This window comes from Pan troglodytes, chromosome 1 (assembly GCF_028858775.2).
Source record: "Pan troglodytes isolate AG18354 chromosome 1, NHGRI_mPanTro3-v2.0_pri, whole genome shotgun sequence".
Classification (NCBI taxonomy): domain Eukaryota; kingdom Metazoa; phylum Chordata; class Mammalia; order Primates; family Hominidae; genus Pan; species Pan troglodytes.
In genome coordinates, this window is record NC_072398.2 from 137,620,214 (window position 1) to 137,645,116 (window position 24,903).

Genomic DNA, 24,903 nt, shown 5'->3' on the forward strand with positions numbered 1-24,903 from the left:
ATTCACTCTAAAGAGACAGCAAACTTTTTTTTTCCTTTAGGAAAGCTTAGAGAAACCAAAATTAGAATACAATTTCCAAAACTGCTTTGCAAAAAACAAAAAAAACTTGTCCCACTTATGGAATTTTTCATCTACTCTGTATTATCTGAGACTTGGCACATTCAAGAACAAAATCATCACATCTCTGATTCACATAGCAATGAAAGATCACACACTAAACACCTTAACAGGCCATGAAAAGATTGTTTTATTCCATGAAAATATTCTCAACAGAGAACACTATTTTTAAATGAAGGATTTACCATTAAGAAATCAACATGTGCACAAAAAGAGTAAAAATTACCAAAAAATTAAAGATTTTTTGGGACAATTCACATGTTCAAAATTTAAGAATGATTTAAACTGTGCAAGTACAAATGTCTTTCCTATTATAATAACCCATATACAGGTTGCACTATTCCACATCAAGGAACTTGCCTCCTACGGAAGCAAATCCTGCTTTTAGAAAAACAAACAGTAGCTTGAAAAGAACAGTTAGTCCTTACAAGAAAGTCTTAAACTTTGCCCTCTGTGGCTGTTAGCCAAAAAACCATAAGCACTTCAGGCTTTGTACAGAAGACAAACACAGCCAGATCACATTTCCTCCTCATTGCTAACCTTTAAAATAAAAATAGCACTAGATTTTAAAACTACTTCATGTAGTCTGTCAGTACTGAATAATGTCACATTATATAAATAACCCTGTAACGAGATTCAATATCTAAACTTTATAGTTTACTAGCTGCAAAGGTAATACACTATATGTCAGCTGTGTAACAGTGGTGACTTGATCTTATGAAGGCAGTAACTTTCACACAATTGTCATTCAGCTTTAGTATAACGGGTAGTATGATTCAAATAACACTGGGAAAAAGTTATTAAAGCAGTCACACAGCTTCTAAAATATTGCTTAAAATTCAATAATACACAAACCATTTCACGTTCTTTCTCCCCTCAAAACAGTAAAGAACCAAATTAATGAAGATTCAGTGGTACAAATAACCCCCCACCTGCCCCATCTCCCTATTACAACACCACTAAGAAATTAGTTAAGATACATGTCATTAACAGAATCACAAATGCGAGGCAGGAGACCATGAGCAACAGGAGCACTAACAACAATCATATTTACAAGTATAAACATACAGAAATTCCATTTTACAAGTAAAAGTGCACATAGATCATTACAAAGTTTCACTAAATTTTATCAGGTTCAAACAAAAGCATCACGTGGAAAGAGACTATCATTGTAATTATCAAACATGATCGTCATAACCCAAAATAAAAAGACAATTGGGGGAGGTCCATAAAACTTCTCATAAAACCACTGAGGAAATTAAAATGGACTTGGACATGTCTTTAGTTTGATGCATAAATTTGAAGATGCACCACTGTATATGGTAGAGCTCTAATAGCCACCTACCGAGGCTACATCGGCAGCTGCAGCGGTGCTGCAGAGTTAAAGCAGGTCGCACTGAGCTGACACATAAAGCCCTTTGTGGGATACTGTAGTGGTAGTGTTGGCAATCAACAGATTTAGGCACTCAAGTTTAAGGCAGCATTTGAATGGAAGCAGCTGACTTTTGACAATAGTCCTTTGTCTTGAGGTGGTGAATATCTTCTGTGTTTATTATGCCAGGATTTCAGTGCTGACTATAGATTCTTCCCAGACTGAGGTGCTGAAGATGTATCACGTTTCAAAGAGTTCTTTCAACTGGGCTGTAGGCTACAGCAGAGATGTTTTCTTTTTCTTATCATAAATACTTCAGGTTCATAGCTACTTCTTCGTAATGCCAAAACTGGAATGTTTGCAGTGGGGAAGTTATAGCAGTGTGCACAAATACTAAGATGGAAACATTAGTGCTGGAGATGTTTGACAAAGTGATTTGCACTACAAATGTAAAACAAAACAAGGCTTTGACAAGAACAAGGGAATCTAAAGACATGCCTGAAAAATCTAGCTCAATCACGCTAGACATGCAACAGGATGTTAAGCAAGCACGGAGGTGGCGCAGGCAGACACTGACAGATGGCAAGGATCTGACAGATAGTGGGTCTAAAAGCCAATTAAAACAGAGCTGGGAGGGAAGACAATCCTGTTGGGACAGCTAATGTAAGACACATTTTTTGACAGCTCTGCATTCTTTATTGATTAGACAGCAATAAAATAAATAGAAAAATGGTACACTATTGTTGGCTTTTTCTTTTGTGGGAATAACTGTGAACTAGGAACTTAAGGGTTGGTATTATGATTTTTAAAAACAATGTATGGAAATGCTAATGAAGTTAGTAAAAAAAAATAATCATGTCTGCATGCACTCATGCAACTTGCTTCTCTCACTCTCTTTGAGCCTGACAACTCTAATACCCTCCCCCAAAAGCAGCTGCATGTAACCTCCTTCAACATCTTGCCCATTTCCTCAGAAACCCTCTTCAGGAACCTGCAGTCCAGGAGGAAAAAGAAAAGAACAATTACTGAAGACCTTTGGTAAAACCAAAAGGGGTGTTCAGTTTAAAGTGCCTGTCCCAAATGTCTCTATCATTTTATAGTCAGCTACCGAAAACACCAGGAAAATTTAAAACATGGGCAAAATTAAAAACCAATCTTACTGCTTCTTCACACTTTACTTCCCCACACCACTGACTCAGGGTGTGATCACACAACCAGCACTGCACAATCCTTGACTGCACAGTGTTTCCAACAATGCTTGCTGAAACTAATTGGAAAAATTTATCTATCCTAATAACTAATGATTCAGCGGAAATAACAAAATGCCCTAAAGGTGGTACACATATCTTCCTCTAACCCAGATAGTCAAAAAGTTTCTCCTTTAAAAATTAAAATTTGTCAACACTTCCCCTCCATTCAAGGTTTCCTCTATCTTCAAATGTGTATTTTTCTATGTAACTGTGTATTTTCCTATGTGTAACTGCTAAATGCTAAATAATCACTAAAGTGGTATTTCCCAAAAGATATTTTCAAGATGAAACATACAAAAGTATGAAATTAGTTTGGAAGGAAGCTTGTAAATTATTGAAAATTACCAGCTAACCTCAAAATATTTTGAGGTCTCAAACAAAATCTATTTTATTCACCTAAGAGCTAGACCAGGAGATTTATTTTGAAACTCTCTTTAAATCTACTTAAATAGATTATGTGCTACCTGCTTATTTTCTTCCTTTAGGAAACCAAAGTTAAGAATAGGTAAGAAAATGAAAATGATGTTATTATTTTACCAAATTATCCAACTACTATTTTTCTTCTTGGAAACTGTAGCTACAAATTCAAACTTCTAGAAGAAACCACTCTTTGGGGAGTCGGCTTTCCATAGCATTTCAGAGCAGTTTCACTATTCAAATTCACTAAAGTCACTGTGTTTTCTGAAGTAAAGGGGGCAGAGAGCATTACTATCCATGAATTCCTGCCCAATAAATCAAATTCTATTTGTAAGGCAGAAAAACACAAATCCTTCACACAGACTTAAGCAGGACATAAAGCAAAAGGCATCAATTAAGCTTCACACCAACGTTACTCAAACAGTAAAGTGCCACAAAATGTTTCTTGTGGTAATGTTCACAAGATCAAGCCTACACTCAGCTCACATAGTGAACAATTAATCTTGGATGCCCTTTAAGTTTCCTTATTTTTTTCAACCTGTTGAATGTGTTTTCATTTTATGTTACTCTTCCTATGTCACACATGGCACAAACGTGCCTGGTTAGTTTAGATATAAGTTACTGCACCTTTACTGTTTTTCTCTAGAGTTACATCTATGTATGACGTGGGAACGTAGCCTTCTTCACCGTTCTGTCTCCGAGCTCTTGTCCATCCGTCACCTTTGTCCTCCTCTATAATGTAGAGAACTTCACCTTCTTTCATTGCTAGAGTACCTTCATTATGTCCTAGATGAGAGTTTTCACAAGCATAATTTAAGCATTGTGATAATTTTTTTTTAAGTTACAAATACAACGCACAAAATACAATGAAACCCTACTAGATTTCAATGTACCTGGAACTACTGACTCTCACTAGCAACATCTCTATTGTGCTTTGTGGCTTACCCAGCACTTTCATATACATTCTCTCATTTGAGCTGCATAATAAGCCTGCAGGGCTGGATAACATCACCGCCATGTAACGGATGAAGTTAACTGAGTCACAGTGACATTACATGATTTGACAGGGTATTCTAATTCCTATGTCACTATTCCAACTCTTTTCCCAAATTTTAGTAGTATTACTATCTAAAAAAATTCAGCAGGTATGGATTAGGAAAACAGTAACTAGATAGCAAAAGAGCAAGAAGAAAGAAGGAAAAAAGAGAGTTTGAAGGGAGAACAGAGAAAAATACGGGTTTGACTCTAGAGATGGTAGAAACAGAATGGCCATACACAACTCTTTTACTCTCTATCCCCAACCACCCCCAACCTGCTTAGCAGTAACAATTTTCACAACTGAATCTTCATTTAACACGTGCCAAATTGCTTCCCTACTCTCTAGATTACATTATAGCAAGTTTGTTTTCTTTTGTTTTGTTTTAGAGATAGGTTCTTACTGCCCAGGTTGGATTCGAACTCCTGGGCTCAAGCAATCCTCTCACCGCAGCCTCCCAAGTGTCTGGGACTATAGGCACACATCACTGCACTTGGCTGCAAGGTCTTAAATTTAATATATTTTCTAATAAGAAGTTACTAGAGACTTTGCTCAATTTTAAACCAACATGAAGGGGGGAGAAAGACCTTAAATCAAGCACCATTTTACAACCGTTTATTTATGAAAGTGTCACTCAGTTCTCCTGTTAGTTGAGGGAAAGTATTTTTCACAGTCCAGGATAAAGAGGAACTAAAAATCTGCAGGAGAAGGCCTCAGTGCCTTACTTCCCTTCCAGAGTTTGTTCTTCAACTTTCATAGAGTAAGAGATAACATAGTCAGTAGCTACTACATTCTCTCCCACTTTCATCTAAACAGGTGGCCTACAGACTCAGTATATGATGATGGCATTCAGCTAGCTATGCCTTGTACCTGTCTCTTAATGTTAGTAAGCTACAAGGAAGAACATGAAGTGGCATCCACCAGCATCCCGCTTCCTGGGTTGGGCTACATGTTCAAGCTGCCTCAACTTTGTTTAGGACATGTACACAGTAAGAACTCTGGTGAAAATTCTGCATTGACCAAAATTGATAATTAATTAGTAATCTGTATTAGGATGCTAGTAACGTGGGTAATTTCCTTTTAATTCCATGTATGGAAGAAAAATATCTACATTTGTAATACAGTTATAACAAAAGTATGCATACTAAAGAAATGGGATAATAATTTTCTGACAACGTATATTACTTAAATAAGGATACTACAGTGAGTGACTTGATGTAAATACTTTTAAAGAACCAATTTTTTCACATACAATATTATTAAGAAAATCATACCATCAAAAGGGTAGATAGCTTTGCAGTGTCCAATAGCAGGCAAGGGATCATCATCCTCAAATTCATCATCAAACTCATTGTGGTGACCATGCTGCTGGGGTGGCCCACGGACTTCCTGGTTTGCATCATCAGTGTAACTTCCCTCAGGACTATAAAACAAAAAATTATCTCTGATCAAGTATCATAAACATGATAATTCTATATATTATTTATAAATTGATCACCTCAGGATCAATTCCAAAAATTAAATATTAATGACACAGTTTCCACTTAAGCCCTATTTTTTTCAAATGTCAAGTATACAAATTACTTCTAATACAAAATGCTGCTTTGCTGAATTTCCTGAATTAAAAAAAAATTACAAGATTACAATATTCTAGGCACAAAGTATTATTCAGTAAATACACCTCACTATCACTGGATCTAGAGATAAAACAGAAAAACGTTCTAGACCCTTGTCTTCCATCATCCCAAATTTATCATCCTAAAATTCCTTAAGGGACCCATGCATATCCATGTTTAGTTCACACGCTTCAGGTGGAATTGTTTCTATTCTGAATCTGGAGTGGCCCATCAGAGCAAGCATCTATATAACCAGTTCACAAGAAGTCCTGTAACCTAATCAGATGTAAGAAATGCACAGAAACTTTTGCTTGGGACTCTTGGAAGAGAACTCACTCTGTCCCTTTTCTACTGGACTCGAAACCTGCAGGAATACGCGCCTAGAGCTTTGGAGCCTTAAAAGGAAGCCAACACAGTAGAAAGCACAGCTGTGAGGTGGAGAGAAATTGAGTCCTAGGGATAATATCTGAGCTCCTAGATCAAGCTCTCCCTAAAGTCAGCCAATGAAGTCCATTTTTAGTTTAAGCCAGCATGGGTAAAGTATTCATTCTGTCACTGAAAATTAAAAGATTCTCAACTAAAATAAAAAGTAAAGTAAATTTCCAACTAATCATGGTAACAGGGAAGTTGGTAACTTAAAAAATCCAAAAAAGCAGGTAATACAAACACTATTTATTTTTCTTAAAATTTTTTAAATCAGAGAAAAATGTTAATAATTTTGCTGAAGAATCAAATGACTGAATTAGATTTAATAATGGAAAATTTTACAGAATTAGATTTTAACAGTACTTTCAGTAAGCCTGGAAGCCAGAGAAATAACACATGCCAAAGAAATTAGATCCTTTTAATCTGAGTTTTACCTAATAACAAAAACCAGTAATTTGTGGGTATCTCTTAACAGATTAAAGATATGTACTCTTTCAAGAAGTGATACTACTATTACCACTATTTACTACTAGGTGCTTTATGTGTATTATTTTTTTACTAACCTAAACGGTGGATATTTTAACCTCCATTTTATATTTCAGGAAATTGAGACTTAGGGAGCATTAAAAATGAACTTGCTCAGATTACACTGTAATTAAGTAGAAAACTAAGAGTTGTTACTAGGCCTCTCACATTTTTCTCTAAGGTGAATCCTAATTTGTGGACTTTTAGTCTGGAAAAAAAGATATAATACATCAAGAAAGAAATGTCACAAGTGGTACAGAAACTTAGCAAAGTGTCTTTTGGAAGCTCTGGTCCAAACAAACAATACATTTTTTTTTCTTCACAAAACTCTGAGCTATTTGATAGTAAAATTTTTCTTTGGCATAAGCGACCCTAATTCCACTTGAACCTTAGGAAACCTTCCCATGCCTGAGGAGCCTAGGCCCTCAGACTGTAGCTCCAAGAATTTTCTATGTTCCTAGCTCTGTGTTTGGATGCATGACAAACTAGGATTGAATAGCAAGATGAACTTTCCTACTTCACCTGTAATTATCACTAAAGAAAATTACTTAAGTTCAAAAGACTGAGGTTACCAAAAGCTGAACTTGTTAAATTTGGAAGAAAAAAACGAATTGTATAAAGTTTAGGACAAAAGGGTGAGAAAACTCTGGGGAGAAGAAATACAAATAAAATACAAAAAATCACCTTTCTCGTCCCTGTGTTACAAGATGATTTATGTCACTGCTATGTCTTCTGTCTCCTCTCCCACCTGTTTTGCCTTCGACTTCAGAGAGCCAAGCCTTAGGAAAAAAAATAAGCAAACAACTGAGCTCAATAAATATGTTTAAAAGCTCATAAGATATCTACATTTAAAATGTGTTTAAGTTTTTATAATTATGTAATTCTTAGAGATGTGAAACCTTTATTCCAAACTGGTCAAAGGATCAACTTTATAGCTGATTCAAAAAAATAGTATAAATGTTTAATCTTATATAAAGGTCTAAATAAAAAACTTTAATGAGATTAAATAACACACATCACAATAATACTTTAAGATCATAAACCCTAACATTAAATATAAACATTTGAAGATAATTCTAACAAAAACCAATCTATCATAATGAAGTTTATAATAATAATTTATCTTGACAAGTGCTGAATAACAAATCTACCTCATTCTTATGGATTTCCATTCGTAGGCGGTCAATGTTATTCATGGTCTCTGCTAATTTAGGCTGCAAACTCCCTGGATCCCCCATTTGTGGATTCTTCTCATATACATCTTTCATTTTGTTGAGTGCATCTCTAAAAAAGAGAAGGAACCACAGAATTAAATATTAACTTCATATGCTTCCAGATAAAAGAGTTTTATTGGACTCTGGGGACTCGTACGCAGCTTAATCTTAAGTAGAGTCATATCTTTTTAAGTTTGTCTAACATGACCTGATTAAAGACAATTTGCATAAAGGTGATAACATATAGAGTTACTAATTTATGAAGACAATCAGAATACCAAAAGAGAACAGAGTTCATTTCTTACTTCCTGCTTTCTAAATAAGGAATTTTATTTATATGTACATATACACACACACACAAAATCAAGGGCTGGAAGAATATTCTTCAGCTCATCATGTCCCAAATCAAACTCATTATATTCCAACTCAGCCACACTATTCCACAGTGTTCCTTAGCTCATACATCATCATTGTCCTCCCACTCACCTCTGCTAGAAATAGGAATGGCAGCTTTAACTTGCCCCCACCCAAAGTCAGTCATTTGCCAATTCCTCTCAACCTACCTCCTATTCTCTAATCATATTACAATCGGTTGTGCCTCAATTAGCTGTCCTTGACTCTAACATCTGACACTATTGACTAACACTCCTCAATACTCTTTTCCTTCATGACTTCCTATAGGTTACATTTTCTTTTTCCTCCTCCTCACCTCTGCTTTCTCACAATCTCCCTCACTGCCTTCTTTCTCCTTCTTTGTTCAACCTTTAAATGTGTATTACATAAAATGACAAAGGTTTCTTCTCGTCTCTTCCTACAGTCTTGTTGGAGGATGATCTCTTAATTGTTTTAATGTCATCCATCTTCAGATGATTTTCAAATGCGTATCTCCAGACCTCTCTCTCCTGAATTCTAGATTCATATCTTTAAACCCAACTGGACACTTCTAATATGGATTTTTCACATTTCAAAAATCAACATAAACAAAATCTTTATCTTTGCCCTAAACTTTTTTCTTATTGTTGCAATTAAATCTATAGCTACAAATCTTTTTTTTTTTTTTTTAAGCTTCCTCCATGTTTTCTCTTCTCCAGCATCCAATCAGGTGAAAGTACAACCTACTTTGGCTTTGAAATGATTCTTTTTTCTATTCCTCCTTTCTATTCCCATGGCCATGCCTTAATTTAGGCCCTCAGCATCTCTCATCTGGATTGTTAAAGTCTTCTACCTCCAATCTCTTTCCTATACTATTCACTCTTCATACAGTTTTCAATTATCTTTTATCACACAGAGCTAATAATGTTACCCCTTCTCTCAATAACTGGGGACTGTAATACCTACAGAACTTCACAGAAAAGCATTCAGAATTTTTCACAAGTCCTATACTTCTTCATCTTCAACTTCTATTATTATGTTCCACATAATTTTTAACCAAGTCTCTCTGGATTAGCACTAATTCCAGTCCATGGCAAGAACATTCACATTTCTGTGCCTTTACTCTTGTTTTGGACATGCAGATATCTGGGAAAATTTGAGTCACCAGAGGTACATTCAAGTTCTAAACTGTGGTCAAACCAGTGACACTCTGGCCTTCTTGCTTGTATTCTCATATTCTGGACATGTATCCTTTTTGCAATCTACTCATTTAGTGTAATGTTTCTCATATTTTTATGCTTTTTGTTGATATTGGTGTTTAAAATAGCCCCTAAGCATGGCAATCAAGTGCTGTCTAGTGTTCTGAAGCACAAGAAGGCTGTGATATTTATTACCTTACAGAGAAAATTCTAATCTTAGATAAGCTTTGTTCAAGCATGAGTTACAGTGCTATTAGAAAAAAATCAAAGTTAATAAATCAACATCATATATGAAATAAGGTGTTTTTACACAGAAACACAAATAAAAAAAGGTTATGTGCCAATCAGCTGACTGAAACATTGTGACCAGTGGCTACCTAGAACCTAACCCTGTATCTCCCTAAGAGCAATGTTTCAGTATTCCATAATTTAGTGTTCACAGTGACTTTACAGAACACAGCTACTGTGAATGAGAATCAAAGGTATTGCAAATATTTCATTATGATTAAGCGCCACATCACACCTGATACACTAATTCTTAGCATCAAAACTTCAATCTCTCATGCTACAATTTAAGCCCCAATTTTATCGTAAGTGAAGACATAGCAAGTCACCAATTCATTGTAATAACACTTTAATGATCGTGAATAATTCTTCTATGTCTATTTTTAAAAAATTAAACTAGAGGAAACGTCTTATAAAAATGAAATAAAAAAGTAAACCTATGTGTGAACAAATATGAAGCCGTCAGTAATCAAGCACCATTTGCCAAATGTTTTGCTACAAAATAGCCTCAGGTTGCTAATGAAATCAATTTATATATAAAAGCAAAATGAAAATATATCAAAGTATAAGAGGTAGTGCTGATGAAACTACTCTTGATAACAAAATATTAAGAAATTTTTTGCAAATTAATGAAGGCATATTAGCATTCAATAAAAATCTGCAACCAAGGAAATTCTCTAACCTATGACAGGGTAACCATAAAAATTTCCAGGGTAGGAGTATAATTCTCTCTCAAAAGATATTTCAATTAGGATGTATGATTTTTAAACCTTCTGTATATCACATTTAAGGGCGTCACTCAAAGTAGATCCTAAAATAATAATGATAGAGAAAACTTAAAGGAATAATACTTTTGGTCTGATTCTTTCTGTAGTTCTCTGTTAAGTTCATCAATGCGCTGCTGTAGTTTTTTACGTCTCTGTTCTGGTGGCAGATGACTGAAATCTTCTAGTGCTGGGCCCTGAAAAGAGAATCTAAATCATTATAATAGACATTTTCGGGAAATGTTATTTTTAAAATATACCTGCTATAAAATAAGAATACATACCAATCTTAAGTTTAATTTCAAATTTGCCTCAAGCAACCCCTTAAAAAAAAAAGAAATCTACACAGATGTGTGTGTTTATGCGTATATGTTAATGAAAACAATGTACTGAAGAAAAGAGCTCAAATTTCAGTCATTTTATAAAACCATGAAACAGAATAAGTAAAATCATACCCAGATACAGATAACTGGTAGGTAGTATCACATTACTTTCAAATCTTGGCAGAGTTATAATGAATACATGTAAACCTTCTTACAGCAACAACAACAAAATGGAAACACGTAACATTCTTGTCTATACAGGGTATTGTTTTATATATAACATATCACAACATTTCCAAATAAAACCCATTGCCATGACATTCAGAATGTTACAAATGTTCGAACTGAAAATATGAATATAATTAAGAAACTTACCTCACAAAGACAATCTAATGAAATATACTTTAACACTACATATAGTCTTTGAACAACTGATTAAACCATTCAAAACATACCTGGTCATTAAAAACCAAAGACAGAAGTATCCACTGAGCAGAAATTATATTCGAACAACAGTATATTTTCAATTAACCTTTTGTAAACCAAATAACATACCTCGGTTGTTACTGAAAGAAGGATAAAATCCTTCTTTAGGAAAGATCCTTGATGTCTGAAAATTTTTTAAAGTTTTGATATTCAAAAAACTATGCAATTTAAGAAAAAGTACTAGTATTTAAATGTAAACATCTGCTCCAAATGACACCTTTTCCCTTAAATGTTATTTTAATCACTGTTACTTATATTACAGATTACAACAGAACCAATATTAGCTGCTATTGAATCTATTTAATATAAACCTATATTACTTAAATCTTTATATATACTCCAGAAATTGATGATGCCTGTCACTATTCATTTTCTTTTCAAAATGGTTATTCTAAGAATATTAACATGAGGCCAGGCGCAGTGGCTCACGCCTGTAATCCCAACACTTTGGGAGGCTGAGGTGGGTGGATCACCTAAGGTCAGGAGTTTGAGGCCAGACTGGAGCCTGGCCGACATGATGAAACCCTGTCTCTACTAAAAATACAATAAATTAGCCAGGCGTGGTGGCAGGCGCCTGTAATCCCAGCTACTCGGGAGAGGCTGAGGCAGGAGAATCACTTGAACCCGGAAGGCAGAGGTTGCAGTGAGCCAAGATCGCGCCATTGCACTCCAGGCTGGGCGACAAGAGCGAGACTCCGTCTTTTAAAAAAAAAAAAAAAAAAAGGGTAAAGAAAAGAAAAAAGAATATAAATATTCAAATTTGTTAAAGTGATGCTAAAAGGAGCTCTCAAAACAAATAAGTTCTTGCTCTTTGGGCCACTTATGCCTGTAACATATGCTAAATAGCTTTATTTCACCATGTGTAAGAATGAGTCACTTACTTTCAGAAAAGAGAAAACTCACTCCTAGGATGAGCTATAATTAAATGTAACATTTAATTAATAACAGAATCCCTAGCCTCTTTCCCCAGTGGCCTGTACATTATGGATATTCAACAAGCTTGCTAGAAAAAAGCAGGGCATCCTAAGTGTTGCTTTTTTTTTTTTTTTTTTTTTTTTCATTTACCAATCACCAGAAACAAGGATATCAATCAACCCAATCTGGCCTAAATAAATCAATGGTGAAATTTCCTTTGTTGAGTTCCTTTAGATTTACTGGTTAATTTGCAACATAAATTTGTCATATTTAATCTACTTTGGAGTTGAAGGTTTTTTGTAGAGACAGGGTCTCATTCTGTTGCCCACAACGGAATGCAGTTGAGTGATCATAGCTCTCATGGCTCACTATAGCCTCGAACTCCTGGGCTCAACCAATCCTCCCGCCTTAGCCTCCCAAATAGCTGGGATTACAGAAAAGGAGTACAAGTTTTGAAAACTAGTATATATATATGCCAAAAATAAACTTCTTAATTTAGATTTTTAAAAATATTTCTAAAAATCTTGAAAAATTATTGAATAAAATGAAGAAATGCATTTCGACATACTGTGGAGTTTTTTTTTGTTGTTGTTGTCAAAATTATGATAAACTCACAATAACCTACAAGTAAATCTGCCAGAATTCCACTTATCCCTTATCAAACCCTGTTCTCAAATTTATGAACAGTAAATACTGAGGCACTTACATTTCTAATATCCCATTTGACATTGGAACTCTATTCTTACATAGAATATGAGAATTAAACTTAACTTTATTTCCTATGGATGTTCAGAAGACCTCTGGGGCATTTAACAACCTCTCTTACTACAAAGGAATTTATAAAAGGCTGATTCCAACAATGTAAAAAAGAGTAGTCTATTTTCCAATAGCTTCCTATACAATAATTTTGGGGTTAGTTCCTAATGTAGACCCATTAATTTGTTTGAAATAAACATACCAAGGAACATCTCAAACACACACACACCTTCCCCGCCCCGCCCCACCCCCCACACAAACACACACAGGATATTTAGATCATTTGTGTTTCCATTCTCCTTCAATAGCACAGAAGAACCAAGGACTAACTCCATAATGATACTAGTTTGAAATTTCTCTTCTCTTTCTTTTTTTGGAAAAATCTAATGACTCTGGGGATAAAACTACAAATCAAATTTATACGATTTTTTAAAGGCTATTAAGCAAAATAATATTTGCTAAATTTTCCTTCTGCATAACAAACTGTGGCTCTACCATGTAATCTTTAAAAAATGTTTAACCACAATTTTACGCTCCTCTGTAACATGACAAGGACTCCATTCAATGACATTTAAGAACTTAATGGGTTGATGACAATTAACCACATTTTCTAATCTTATGACATCAAGAGTACTGGCATATGCTGGACTATGAAACTATAAAAAGAAAAAACACACAAGGTGAAAACGTGGGATGTAATTTACCACTTGTTTTGAATTAAACAAAACAATGTTTTGAGATTACTTAATGTTGGCACAGTATATAGATCAGCACATAAGGCTTACCATCTTCACCGACCACTGAATAGTTCAATGGAAAACAGAAAGAAATGGTAAATTATTCACAGGAAACCATAATACAGAAGATGCAATAGCCTATTCTTTTTTACAATACTAAAATAAATCACGTACATTTCACAATCCAAACAATTATGCCGGAAAAACCATTTTAAGCACATTTTGGGAAAGTAAATTACTTGCAAAAAAAAAAAAAAGCATACATTGATGATAATGGGCAGATATTTTCTATGTTTAACTAAAACTTAAAAATAAACATTCTACCTGTAATCATGCATTTTCTTTTAAAGTGAATTTTATGTAAGTGGATTTCACTTCTATAGCTCTTTATTCTCAAATTACTAATATTTGAAAAGTTGAATATGAACTCTAAGATTAAACATTTAAAAAGAAATCTTACATGAAATATTAAAAAATAGAATGTTCTTTCCAGTGCGTTAAAGAAAACACTATTACCTACATTTTTATACTTCAAAGTACTGTTTGAATTTAAATATACCATGGTTAGATGAGGGTAACATTTTTACTTTCATTTTAAAATCTTTTAAAATGTACATTAAAAACACATTATTTTCAAAATAGTGAGTTATCCAGATTCAAGTTTCCCGTACACATTTCCTAATATATACAAGTATATAGGTTGAATTTTGCTTTAAAAATATAGCTTCCATTTTTCAGGTTTTATTTTAAAATCCATATGCTTGAACAACACTAAAAACATAACTTCAATTTTTAGAAAATTGATTAAAATGTATTCTTTCTGAAAATATGAAATGACACAGATTCTGAAGAGACCAACCATAGTGCTCTTGTACAACAATACTTTATATATGTATATATATGTGTGTGTGTACAGATATAGATATGTATATGGATATGGATATATCTCCCACATTCTGTGGGTCAATAGGATTCTGCAACTGGCATGGCATCTATATAGCATCCCAACTACACACCCACACACATACACACACACGGTGACCCAGAAAATGCAACGGAGCTTTATAAAGTTAATCTTCACATTCATCTCAATTGGTGAGCTGCCTGTAAAATTTTTACTTTTCCCTGTTTTCTAAATCACGATGTTTTAAGAGAAGGTGTTGGGGAGATGTCAGATAAAAAATTCACATTAAAAATATGAATGAATTTTAATAAATAATCTGACAAAAATATCTACCCCTTATCTCTGATGAGTTGGTCACTGCTATGCATTATCGTTCCAAATTAAGCTTAACATTCTTTAGACTGTCAGTATTTTTGAGAAACAAAAACCACAATTTATTTTGCTATTAAAAAACTCCTGGTAAGGAAATAGAAAGGTTTGAAGAAAGATATTCACAGTCTTTCAAAAATGTTATTAAATGAAATTATATATAGGACAAGCAACAAAATATTTGAAGTATATGAATTTGACTTATCTTTCGATAATTTTCACCAGTGAAATTTCTAAGTGATGCAAATTATCTTTCTAATTTCTATATTAATATTTTAGAGAAAACATTAAGATAATTATAGCTGAAATATCAAATGTTTCAGCTATTTGTTAATCTAGTCTTACTAAATTATCAATTGGAAATTTGATAATTAGATTTGGGGATGTACAAAGCTCAAGTTCTTTGTAAAAATATTAGACATATGTTCTGTGTAAGGTTTTAAAGTAATACATGTTCCATACAAAAATATCTTATTCTCATATACAATTATATACTCATAAACTAGAAAACTTCATATACTCAACTACATTTAATAAACACAAGAGAGCTAAAAAGGAAATCATTTAGACAATTAAAATTATTAGGTGTATTTCATTTTAAATAGGACAAAATTTCATGAGAACTACTCTGGAGAGACAAAAGCTTAGAAAAATGTCTCTGAAAGTCTATAAAGTCATAAATATTCAGAGAGAAAACCTGGACTCATTGCTAAATAAATAACTTAAAAAACAGTATCCAATAAAACTCAAAGTAGCAATAGAGTAAAAATTATTAGTTTGTTTTTAAGTAGTTAAGTTCGAGTATATCCTCAAATATCCATTAACGGTTAGAACTTAATGTCACAGAAGGAAATTATAGAACTTCCTCCCTCAGAAAAGATCTGCTGATACCACTGTCAAGCTCAAAAACATTTTTCATATCCTTAATTTATATTGGGATCTGTACACACGAGTTTTTCTTTAAAAAAGGAAAAGAAAAAGAAAAAATCATAATTTTTAAGAAGTTATTTAGGAAAAGCAATGTGCAGCAAATATCGCACAAAACAAGAGTTTCTGAACTGAATGGTACAACTCATCAGTTTTTAAGAAACCTCTAGACTTATTTTGTAATCTTAATAGACTGAAAATTCCATGTAAAAACATATAAGCAGGCTTACTAAAGCTTACCTTCTTCTTTTTGAATTTTTCTATATTGAGAAAATTCTTACGTGGAAAAAAAATCTCTATAGGTTAATTTTTGAGATAAATATCTAGTAAATACCAAACGGTAATCAAAAGAAAAAAATTTCTCAACCTCAAAGTTGTAATCCACTTTCTTCCCTGCTCTGTCCTCTAAACCCCTAGTTGGTTTGTCATATTTTCTCTTTCACACTGCTTTCTTCTCTGGAGTGGTATAGCTAATAATAAATCTGGGAGGGGATTTCAGCCTTCTAAAACTAGATCCCTACAAAAATAACTTATGCTATCTTACGTAAATAACTTATGAATATCTATAATTTGTGAGAAACAATAAGCAAATAGTTTTAAGTTTTACAGTTGTAAAATTCTACCTACAAACTTGTTCAAAAAAAAAAAAATAAGATGACACATATTTAAGCTTCTCTCTCCAGGGTTCATAGCTCTAATTGCCTGAGTTTTTTTTTTCCTTAGAATTACACTTACCTCGCATCTCTATGACTACATGTGGAAAATATGACTATGACTATATAGTGTAAAATATGACTATTTTAACTGGGCCTGGTAGACTCATTATATAGGATATACAAATGATTACAAAAACATGACTACTACATAGTAATTTCTCATGATTTATGTAACAATATAATATTTAGTGTAGTCTAAATTGCCAGAGGAGTAGTGGTTCATGCCTGTAATCCCAGAACTTTGGGAGGCTGAAGTGGGAGGACTGCTTGAGCCCAGGAGTTTGAGATCAGCCTGGGCAACAGAGCAAGACCACATCTCTTTAAAACAATTTTAAATTAAAAATAAGTAATAAATAAACTGCCATAGGGAAGCAACATGGGAATGAGTTCTAGCCTTGTAACTCAGGCAATAGAAATCCCAAATATGATTTCTCAAAGTCTTTCAAACAAGTGTTCAGAGCTTTTAGAAGTGATTATAGGCATGCCTACAGTTATAATACAGACTCATCCATGGGGACTTTTCAAAATGTCATCAATTACCTACCATCCACATATAGAATTAGGTAAGACAGATGCAAAGAAGTTCATGTCACTGGAGGAAAAAAGAAGTCCAGAAAAAGACATAATACACTGGGACATTTCTGCTGCATTAGTAACATCAGTTAAGTTTGTCATAATGTTTTAAGGCAATATAGATGTAATCTTGTCCCTAAACTAATATATCTTGTTCTATAGGAGGCCAAAATGCAATGTGAAGACAGAAAGGAAGAAAAATAGAAGGGAAGGAGGGGAAAGAAGAGAGAAAAGAGGAGAAAGGAAGGGAGGGAAGGGTCTAAGAAGGAAGAACGAAACAACCTAATTTTAGATTATTATTGTTAGGCTTCTTACGACATTGAAAGACTGATTTCTCACCTATGGGTTAACAAACCTATGTTTTTCAAATGTCCCAACAAATGCTCAAATCTTATAAATGAGTCTAAATTACAGGCTATGAATATTAAAAGCACACCCTTAAAATCAAACATAAACAAGAAAAATTAGCCTCACTAACATAATAGAGTAACACTAATGTATTTATTAGTAGTATAACAGTTGTTGCTAAACAACAGTTTAGTAAACATTACTCAGTGATATCTAGTATTTTTGTAGGCTTTACAATTTACAATCTATTTTCTAATATATTATCTCAATTTGATCTACAACAATCTTGATATTTAAAATGCCTACCTTTAATTTTTTTAACTATTGGAAACTGTGTTTTATACATCTGAAAATAAGCAGGGCAATTAAAATTGAGCTTGACATTTTATTGTCAATAAAATAATACTTTATAAAATTGGCAGGTGAAGTCAGCATTGGTGACAAATTATTACAAGAGTAACTCCAGTGACAAATTACTGAAAGTCTTAAAAATGTAAATACATTACAAGACAATGGTGAACATATGATTTCACATAAACAAAAAAATAGCTAAAATATGATTGTACCCAGCACCCTCTTTATAATACCATTCTTTTATGGTTGAGCATTTCAAATGTTATAAAGAGGAGTTGTTTTTAACTTGAGGGCAGCTATTCTTAATTCTGTGGTGTTTTTAAACTGTGTATTTATAGGAGAGAGCCTTATAATGAGGGTGGAGAGTATTAAAAGCCACACTACACACACAATAGGCCATCATGCATTTTAACCCATTATTAAACTTACCCCTCTTTTGAGGCTTCTGAAAGAAGGAATTCTGGGCTTCCCTGTTTTTATTTCATTCATACAATAATGCACGGGCTCAATGGAGAATGTGAGAAACTGGGACCCATTAGGAGTACTGGATGTGAATAAACTAGTAGGGGTTAAGGGTGGGGACTGTGGCTAATATGGAAATAAAGAAAGGAATCAATAAGCCAAATGTGCATAGTTTTTTCCTAAATGAAAATTCTATTTTTGGCAACATACTTTTCACAAAATATATCTCAAATAAAGTTTTCTGTAAAAATATTATGAGAAAGTAAACAGTTTTGCCCAAAACCATCATTTAAAAAAATCAAATTTACTTTTTAAAATGTACCATTTCACTTGATTACTTTTAACATCGGACAAATTAAAAACACAGAGTTCACAAATTATATTGTCAAAGAAAGCAATATGGCCTAGATTTTAAAATTCTCTTCTAATTTCTAGAATATTAGCATTACCATGGTACTTGTCAAGAAATAAAGCTGGCAGCTACACCTAAAGTTATCTAAACAGGTAATGTCGCACATAAAATATTAAAACTGTAACTGATTATTATCAAAAATAGGCAAAAAAATTTTCATTACATTCATGGCTTTCCTCTCAGGCTGTTTCTATTTCATCTTTATTTCACCTTTTTTTTTTTAATTCCAGTATTCCTTGTACATCTAAGCTCTTCTAGCTACCTCGATCTGACTTAAAACAGGTCTCACCTCTCAACTTCTTGACTGGACAATATGATTAAAAGCATAAATAAAGCATGAGTTAATTATAATTGTGCTTTTAAAGATACAGGTATATTATAATGAGTTAAATTTTAATTTTATCTACACTCATATGCCATGATCAAAAAATGAATTAAAATAATCAAGTATACTTTAATAAATACAGCACATCAGATTAAAAGTATTTCTCTATTCTCCTTACTAATAAGACACGAGTACAACCACTTAATTGATAAGAAAGACAAAGCACCCATCTATTTCATTTGCTCACATGCTGACCTAGATCTATCTAAAATAAAGAGCACATCAGAAGGTGGGTTCTAACAAGAAGTTAAGAGTGAGATTCTCTTACCAAACTAGAAATTGTTTTAAACTTCAATTAACCAAGACTGAACCTTTCCCATTAAAAACTCATATGGATGATAAAAATAATTTTAGTAGTAGGATCTATAAAACCTAACTTGACATGTATTATGGCTGTGGTCAATCATTCATTCCATTTGAGAATTCCAATTTTAGTGCTATTTTAGTTAGATCATGTTTCCTTAAAAATTCTGATGGAAACTACATACAAATGAAACTTCAAAAGCATATAATTTAACTAGATATTAACAACTTTGTTAATACTCTTACCCATTATTAAGCGGTAGTCAAATGTTAAATCCATAAATAACTGTTACTGTTAAGGTATTCCTAATATAAGTGAAAGGTTAACTGAATCATTCAAATTGAAAATATTTATTCTCCATTAATGGTAAATCATTTTGCATTCAATACCCACATTGTTTTAGTTGGTACACTTAAACTGATTAGCATATAGGAATTTTATGACTTTTACCTTTGGCTTCTTTCCAAAGAGCCACAATTTGCCCTTGGCCTTTCCTACTGTGGTTTTGGCATCCATCTTCCCACTCTCCTGTTTGGATGCACTGATAGTCCCATCAGAAATGGTTCTATATATATGTTGACTGTAATCTTCAAATGGAAAGTCTCCTGGAGGTTCAAAACCAGATTTGAAGGAGTCTACCACCATTTGAGAGTCCTATACAAAAGAAATTAGGTTTTAAAACTGTTTCACTTGCTCATAATTCTACATCAGCTTTCATAACTTTTTCAGTACAAGAAAACAACAAATATAAGTTTAAATAAATAATTCCACAGTAATCATTAAGGTAAATAATTTATTCCCATGAATGTGTAACAAACTCAAAGTATTTTAATCCCAAAAGAAAAATATACTTGCAAATTACCACTTAATTAATTTATAATATTCATAAAATGTTTTTACTTGGTAGCTTTAACCACCTGAAATTCATCTGAAGACTACTTAGCTGAAAAAGACCTAACTGACAAAAAGAATACAGAAAGAGGTTATTAACAAGTAGAAATTCTGAGAAGTTTCAAAGGAAAAAGGCTTTTTGCTTTAAAAGATAGATGTCAACAAAGAAGCTAATCTTTGGAATGAGGAAACAACATCTAATTGTAAAAGAGAGTAAAAGATGAGTAGGAAAGGCTTTCTAACTCATCCAACGTGGGAAAAGATAAATAAATTAAATATATACTGTGGAATGTTAACAGAGCAACAGGGAAAAGATCTCATAAACACTACTGAGTGCAAAAAACATTTGAAAGTTTAATACCATGTACTTAAAATTTTTAAACTCACATAAATATTGTTTTTAGACATACATACCTCTACCTGAATGCTTTACTGATACCTTAAACTCATTATTTTCAGAGTATCTCTACAAATTCCTCCCCACCCCTAACAACAACCTCTCTTTTGTTGCCTATTTCTGTTAACAGTACATTTTGCCCTTCATTTAGTCAAAAGTCATCCTTAAGTCATAGCTTACTTTTGTCAGTAATGCTACCCTCAGCAATAATTTGCTAAAGGGTAATTAGAGAGAAGAGGGCTGTAATGATATTGTATAAACTTGTATCCAGCCATGCTGAAAGCCAAAAATCCTCTTTTCTAAATTTAAGTGAGAATTCTATTAGCTGTAACAGAAAGGATCCTCACTAATATAATATCTACTTGATAGGTTCATGAAGACTAAAATATGTGACACATATCTGATATCCTGCAAACACCAGTTCTCTTCTCTTGCCACTGCCTTTCCTCAGTTTCTGCCAACCATGCTTTTTGATCACTCAATCAACATTTACTGAGATAAAAGACCCTAGTCCTTAATCAAGATACAATGTGATTACCTATCCTCAAGGGGAGGAGGGCTATGCTGTTTCATCTGCACATAATGCCCTCCTTCCTCCTCCTCATTGGTCATCACTCCATATGCTACCCACATTTCTTGATCCAGCTCAAGTGCTAAAGGCAACTCTAACCACATACTTCTCTAAATTTTCACTAAACTAATATAATAGTATAACACAATTTGTAACACACAGTTCCTAGGTTAGACTCTTTGATAAGAACTGAAAACTTAGTGGGAGAAGAGAGTTAGAAATCTTTTTTTTTTTTTTTTTAAAGAAAGAATTAGAACTTTTGCATGTAGAATGAATCTCAGAACTCAAAGGAATCTATTGCAAGACATTCTTCTACAGAATATAATTTAGAACCACACATCAGATTACTTTATCCCTTTCTCAACTCATTTCACTAACTTAAACTGCACACCTAAACCAAACAGATGCATTCAAAGATAATTATTTAGCACTTACTCTTCTTTCATCAACTGATTTTGCTGCAAGAATCATTCCTTCCAAACATTTTGAAATGATAGGAATAACTTTGCGTTCTGAGTCAGCAAATCCTCTGTAACACTCACTGAGTTTAATAGTCCTTCGTTCGTCCATTTCTTGTAGTTGCTAATAATCAAGAATTTTTTTAAAAAGAGAAAACTGAATTTTTCAATCATTCTAAAGGAGATCAATTAGTGATCCCCCACCAAAAATTAAATATTTCTACCCTCATAGTTACACTGTTGTTAATACCTTTTAACAAGTGCTATTGACTTATAATACTTAAAACCTGGGACATGCTAAACAACAAAAGAAAGAAAAAAAATAGTAAGGCACTTAGTATTGCTTTCCTAAAACCAGATGACACTGGGATTCTAGCCTTCTAAAAGGACCCCTTACTGGCTATCAGCTCCCTGCCCCATAGCACTCCCACCTTTTACTATTCAATCAGAGTAGTTCTTGTTTATGCTTCCAGAAAACATTTCATTTGATGACAAAATTCTGGTGCTTTTTTTTTTTTTTTTTAAAGCAACTGGCCCATAACATATACAAGACTGAGACTTTTTTTTTTTTTTTTTTTTGAGGCAGAGTCTCGCTCTGTCGCCAGGCTGGATGGAGTGCAGTTGCGCGATCTCGGCTCACTGCAACCTCCACCTCCCAGGTTCAAGCAATTCTCCTGCCTCAGTCTCTCAAGTAGCTGGGACTACAGGCACGTGCCACCATGCCCAGCTAATTTTTGTATTTTTAGTAGTGATGGGGTTTCACCATGTTGGCCAGGATGGTCTCGATCTCTTGACCTCGTGATCCACCTGCCTCGGCCTCCCGAAGTGCTGGGATTACAGGCGTGAGCCACTGCCCCCGGCCAAGTCTGAGACTTCTAACCTCAAGTTAATTCAGGATACTTTGGTAAGACTTGGCTGGAGCAACAGTCCATACTAGTTGTTTATCAACAGGTACCCAGACCTACTGCAGTGTACACCTCAGAGCTGGGGATACGTGAGGAAAAACAGGAAGTCACAAGCTCAAAGTGGCACGTATAGAATCCTCACAACTGAAAATTCACTGGCACATGCCACTAGGAAATATGTTGGAACACATAAAGTCCAACAACTTAAAGGCATTTTTTTTTTTGACATATCCTATTTGCCAGCACTGACCTTGCTGTTTCATTGACAGCAGTTACACTGCTTGTCTCCCCAAACTCCCACAGCCTGGGACTTTGAGACCTGCATTTTCACAGAAGAATTGCTCCATAGAATGGTCCAAATCCAAGTATCAGGCCCAAAACACAAAAGGTAGTTTATCTCCACAAGTTATAGTTTCCCCAGAATATGAAGACTTAACTACTAAGCCTAGAAAAGCATCACAGTGAAGACTGGCAGGCTTGGCCCTCTGGATTCAATGACCGGAATTCTGGTCCCCACTCCAGTTCATTATCTCTCACTGTGCTTTCTTTGTATTTCCAACTTGCCTTATAAAGAAGAAAAAGTGTACCCGGGCTGACACTCTTCCCACAGAAGCTCTGCTCGTTGAGATAATAACTCATCAACACTGCTTTACTAAATCCCTTTTCTGTAATTTCTCTTCTTTCTAGAACAGGCAATTAAATAATTTAACCCTCATGAAAATTCTGAGGTCTTTTTTTACCTGAGGCTGTTTGGCAACTGTTATCATCAAGTGATGACAGACAGGATTTATAAGCAAGCTCAAAGTCTGAATTACATTTATCATCTAACAGAGCCAGCATGATAAGCAGGCAAAAACCATGCTAGCAAATACATTTTGTAAGATTTATTTCTGCCATCTGGACTGATGCCAATGACTCTGGTTTGGTATAAAAATGCTACATCTCAATTCTAGGTGAGCAGATTACAATATACAAATTCAATTAATTCTCCTTTGTCATGTCAAAATACTTAAAGTATTTAAATGTATCTTACAAATGTCATTGTTTTAGTAAACTGTTTATAACACTAATAGTAGATACGTAGGAAAATGTGTGACTTAAAAGTTAGAAAACACTTGTTTTCAAATCTATAATCTTAAAGGAATCTCTCACCCCAACCCTGATGTCTAGTGAATCTAGAAAGATTCTGATGTCTAAGACTTACAAGTTTTATATTTAAACACCAGTTAATCTAAAACTAGATTAACTTCATATCTAAGATTTACCTTGTAAATCTGAGGAATCACTACATAAAAATGTTTATGTTGTTCTCCATTAAAGTTTTGTAATTGTGCAGCATATTCATTTTTATTTTCATCGGCCATATGCGTACGCAGATTCAACTGCTGTTTGGCCTAGGGGCAAATTGGTCGAAATTATTATCAACAACAAAATCACAGCAATTCACTTTTTTGAAAATTATACTAGAACTAGATTTTATCAATGAAGAAGCCAACACCTGACATCAAAAGAATAATGACGTGGCATAACTTTTTTGAACTATTAATATCATTTAAAATATAAGGAGACACCTGCAGATCTTACTGTCAGAGTGGTCTCCTTATTACAATATTCTTCCCTCTCTCATTACAATAGTATTCCCTGATAGCAATAAGACATTCTAATATAGACTCTCCTTACCAAATCCAGATAAAAAAACAAACAAATGAAAACATTATAGCTTGAAACAGTGTGCTTTCAATCAGAAGAGAAAAACAGGTAGCTTTAGGAATATTTTCAGATTGTTAAAAAAGTTAACAGTAAAACATTTCTTTATGATCCAACTACATCCAACTAAAATATGGAACTTAAATCACAGTGAAACTAAATAATAATATGATTGTTGAATAATGCAACATTCAACAGTGTTTCCACCAATGTGTAGAACCACAGATACTTTAAGGAATGCTTATTTAGAATACAGTTCTGTTCCTCTTAATCTCTTGTACAAAGTCAAATTACAACAGTTATTCTCTAACTAATTAGTTATTACCCCATCAACACATCTTAGCTTTCTAACCTATTTTGGAATAGGATAAAAACTCAATCCCAGTAGCAACTACGTCTTTCCTCTAAAT

General features: G+C 33.7%; 1 protein-coding gene across 6 annotated transcripts in view; it reads right to left on the minus strand.

Annotated features, from left to right (window-relative positions):
• Positions 1-223: 223 nt before the first annotated feature.
• The window catches only part of FNBP1L (formin binding protein 1 like), a 106,259-nt gene continuing 81,579 nt past the window's right edge, over positions 224-24,903 (minus strand). For 3 of the 6 annotated variants that reach the window (XM_009425602.5, XM_063799533.1, XM_009425606.5), the window contains 10 exons: positions 24,052-24,180; positions 21,859-22,005; positions 20,015-20,218; positions 18,431-18,589; positions 13,859-13,873; positions 10,681-10,790; positions 7,911-8,043; positions 7,444-7,538; positions 5,467-5,615; positions 3,629-3,942 (listed from right to left, as the gene is read on the minus strand). In XM_009425602.5, the coding sequence (XP_009423877.1) occupies positions 3,764-3,942; positions 5,467-5,615; positions 7,444-7,538; positions 7,911-8,043; positions 10,681-10,790; positions 13,859-13,873; positions 18,431-18,589; positions 20,015-20,218; positions 21,859-22,005; positions 24,052-24,180 (1,320 nt within the window). In that variant the 3' untranslated portion in view covers positions 3,629-3,763. Of the gene's footprint in view, positions 2,481-3,628; positions 3,943-5,466; positions 5,616-7,443; positions 7,539-7,910; positions 8,044-10,680; positions 10,791-13,858; positions 13,874-18,430; positions 18,590-20,014; positions 20,219-21,858; positions 22,006-24,051; positions 24,181-24,903 lie in introns of those variants that run through there. The other 3 variants (XM_524770.8, XM_003308219.7, XM_009425613.5) reach the window with 3 other exon arrangements.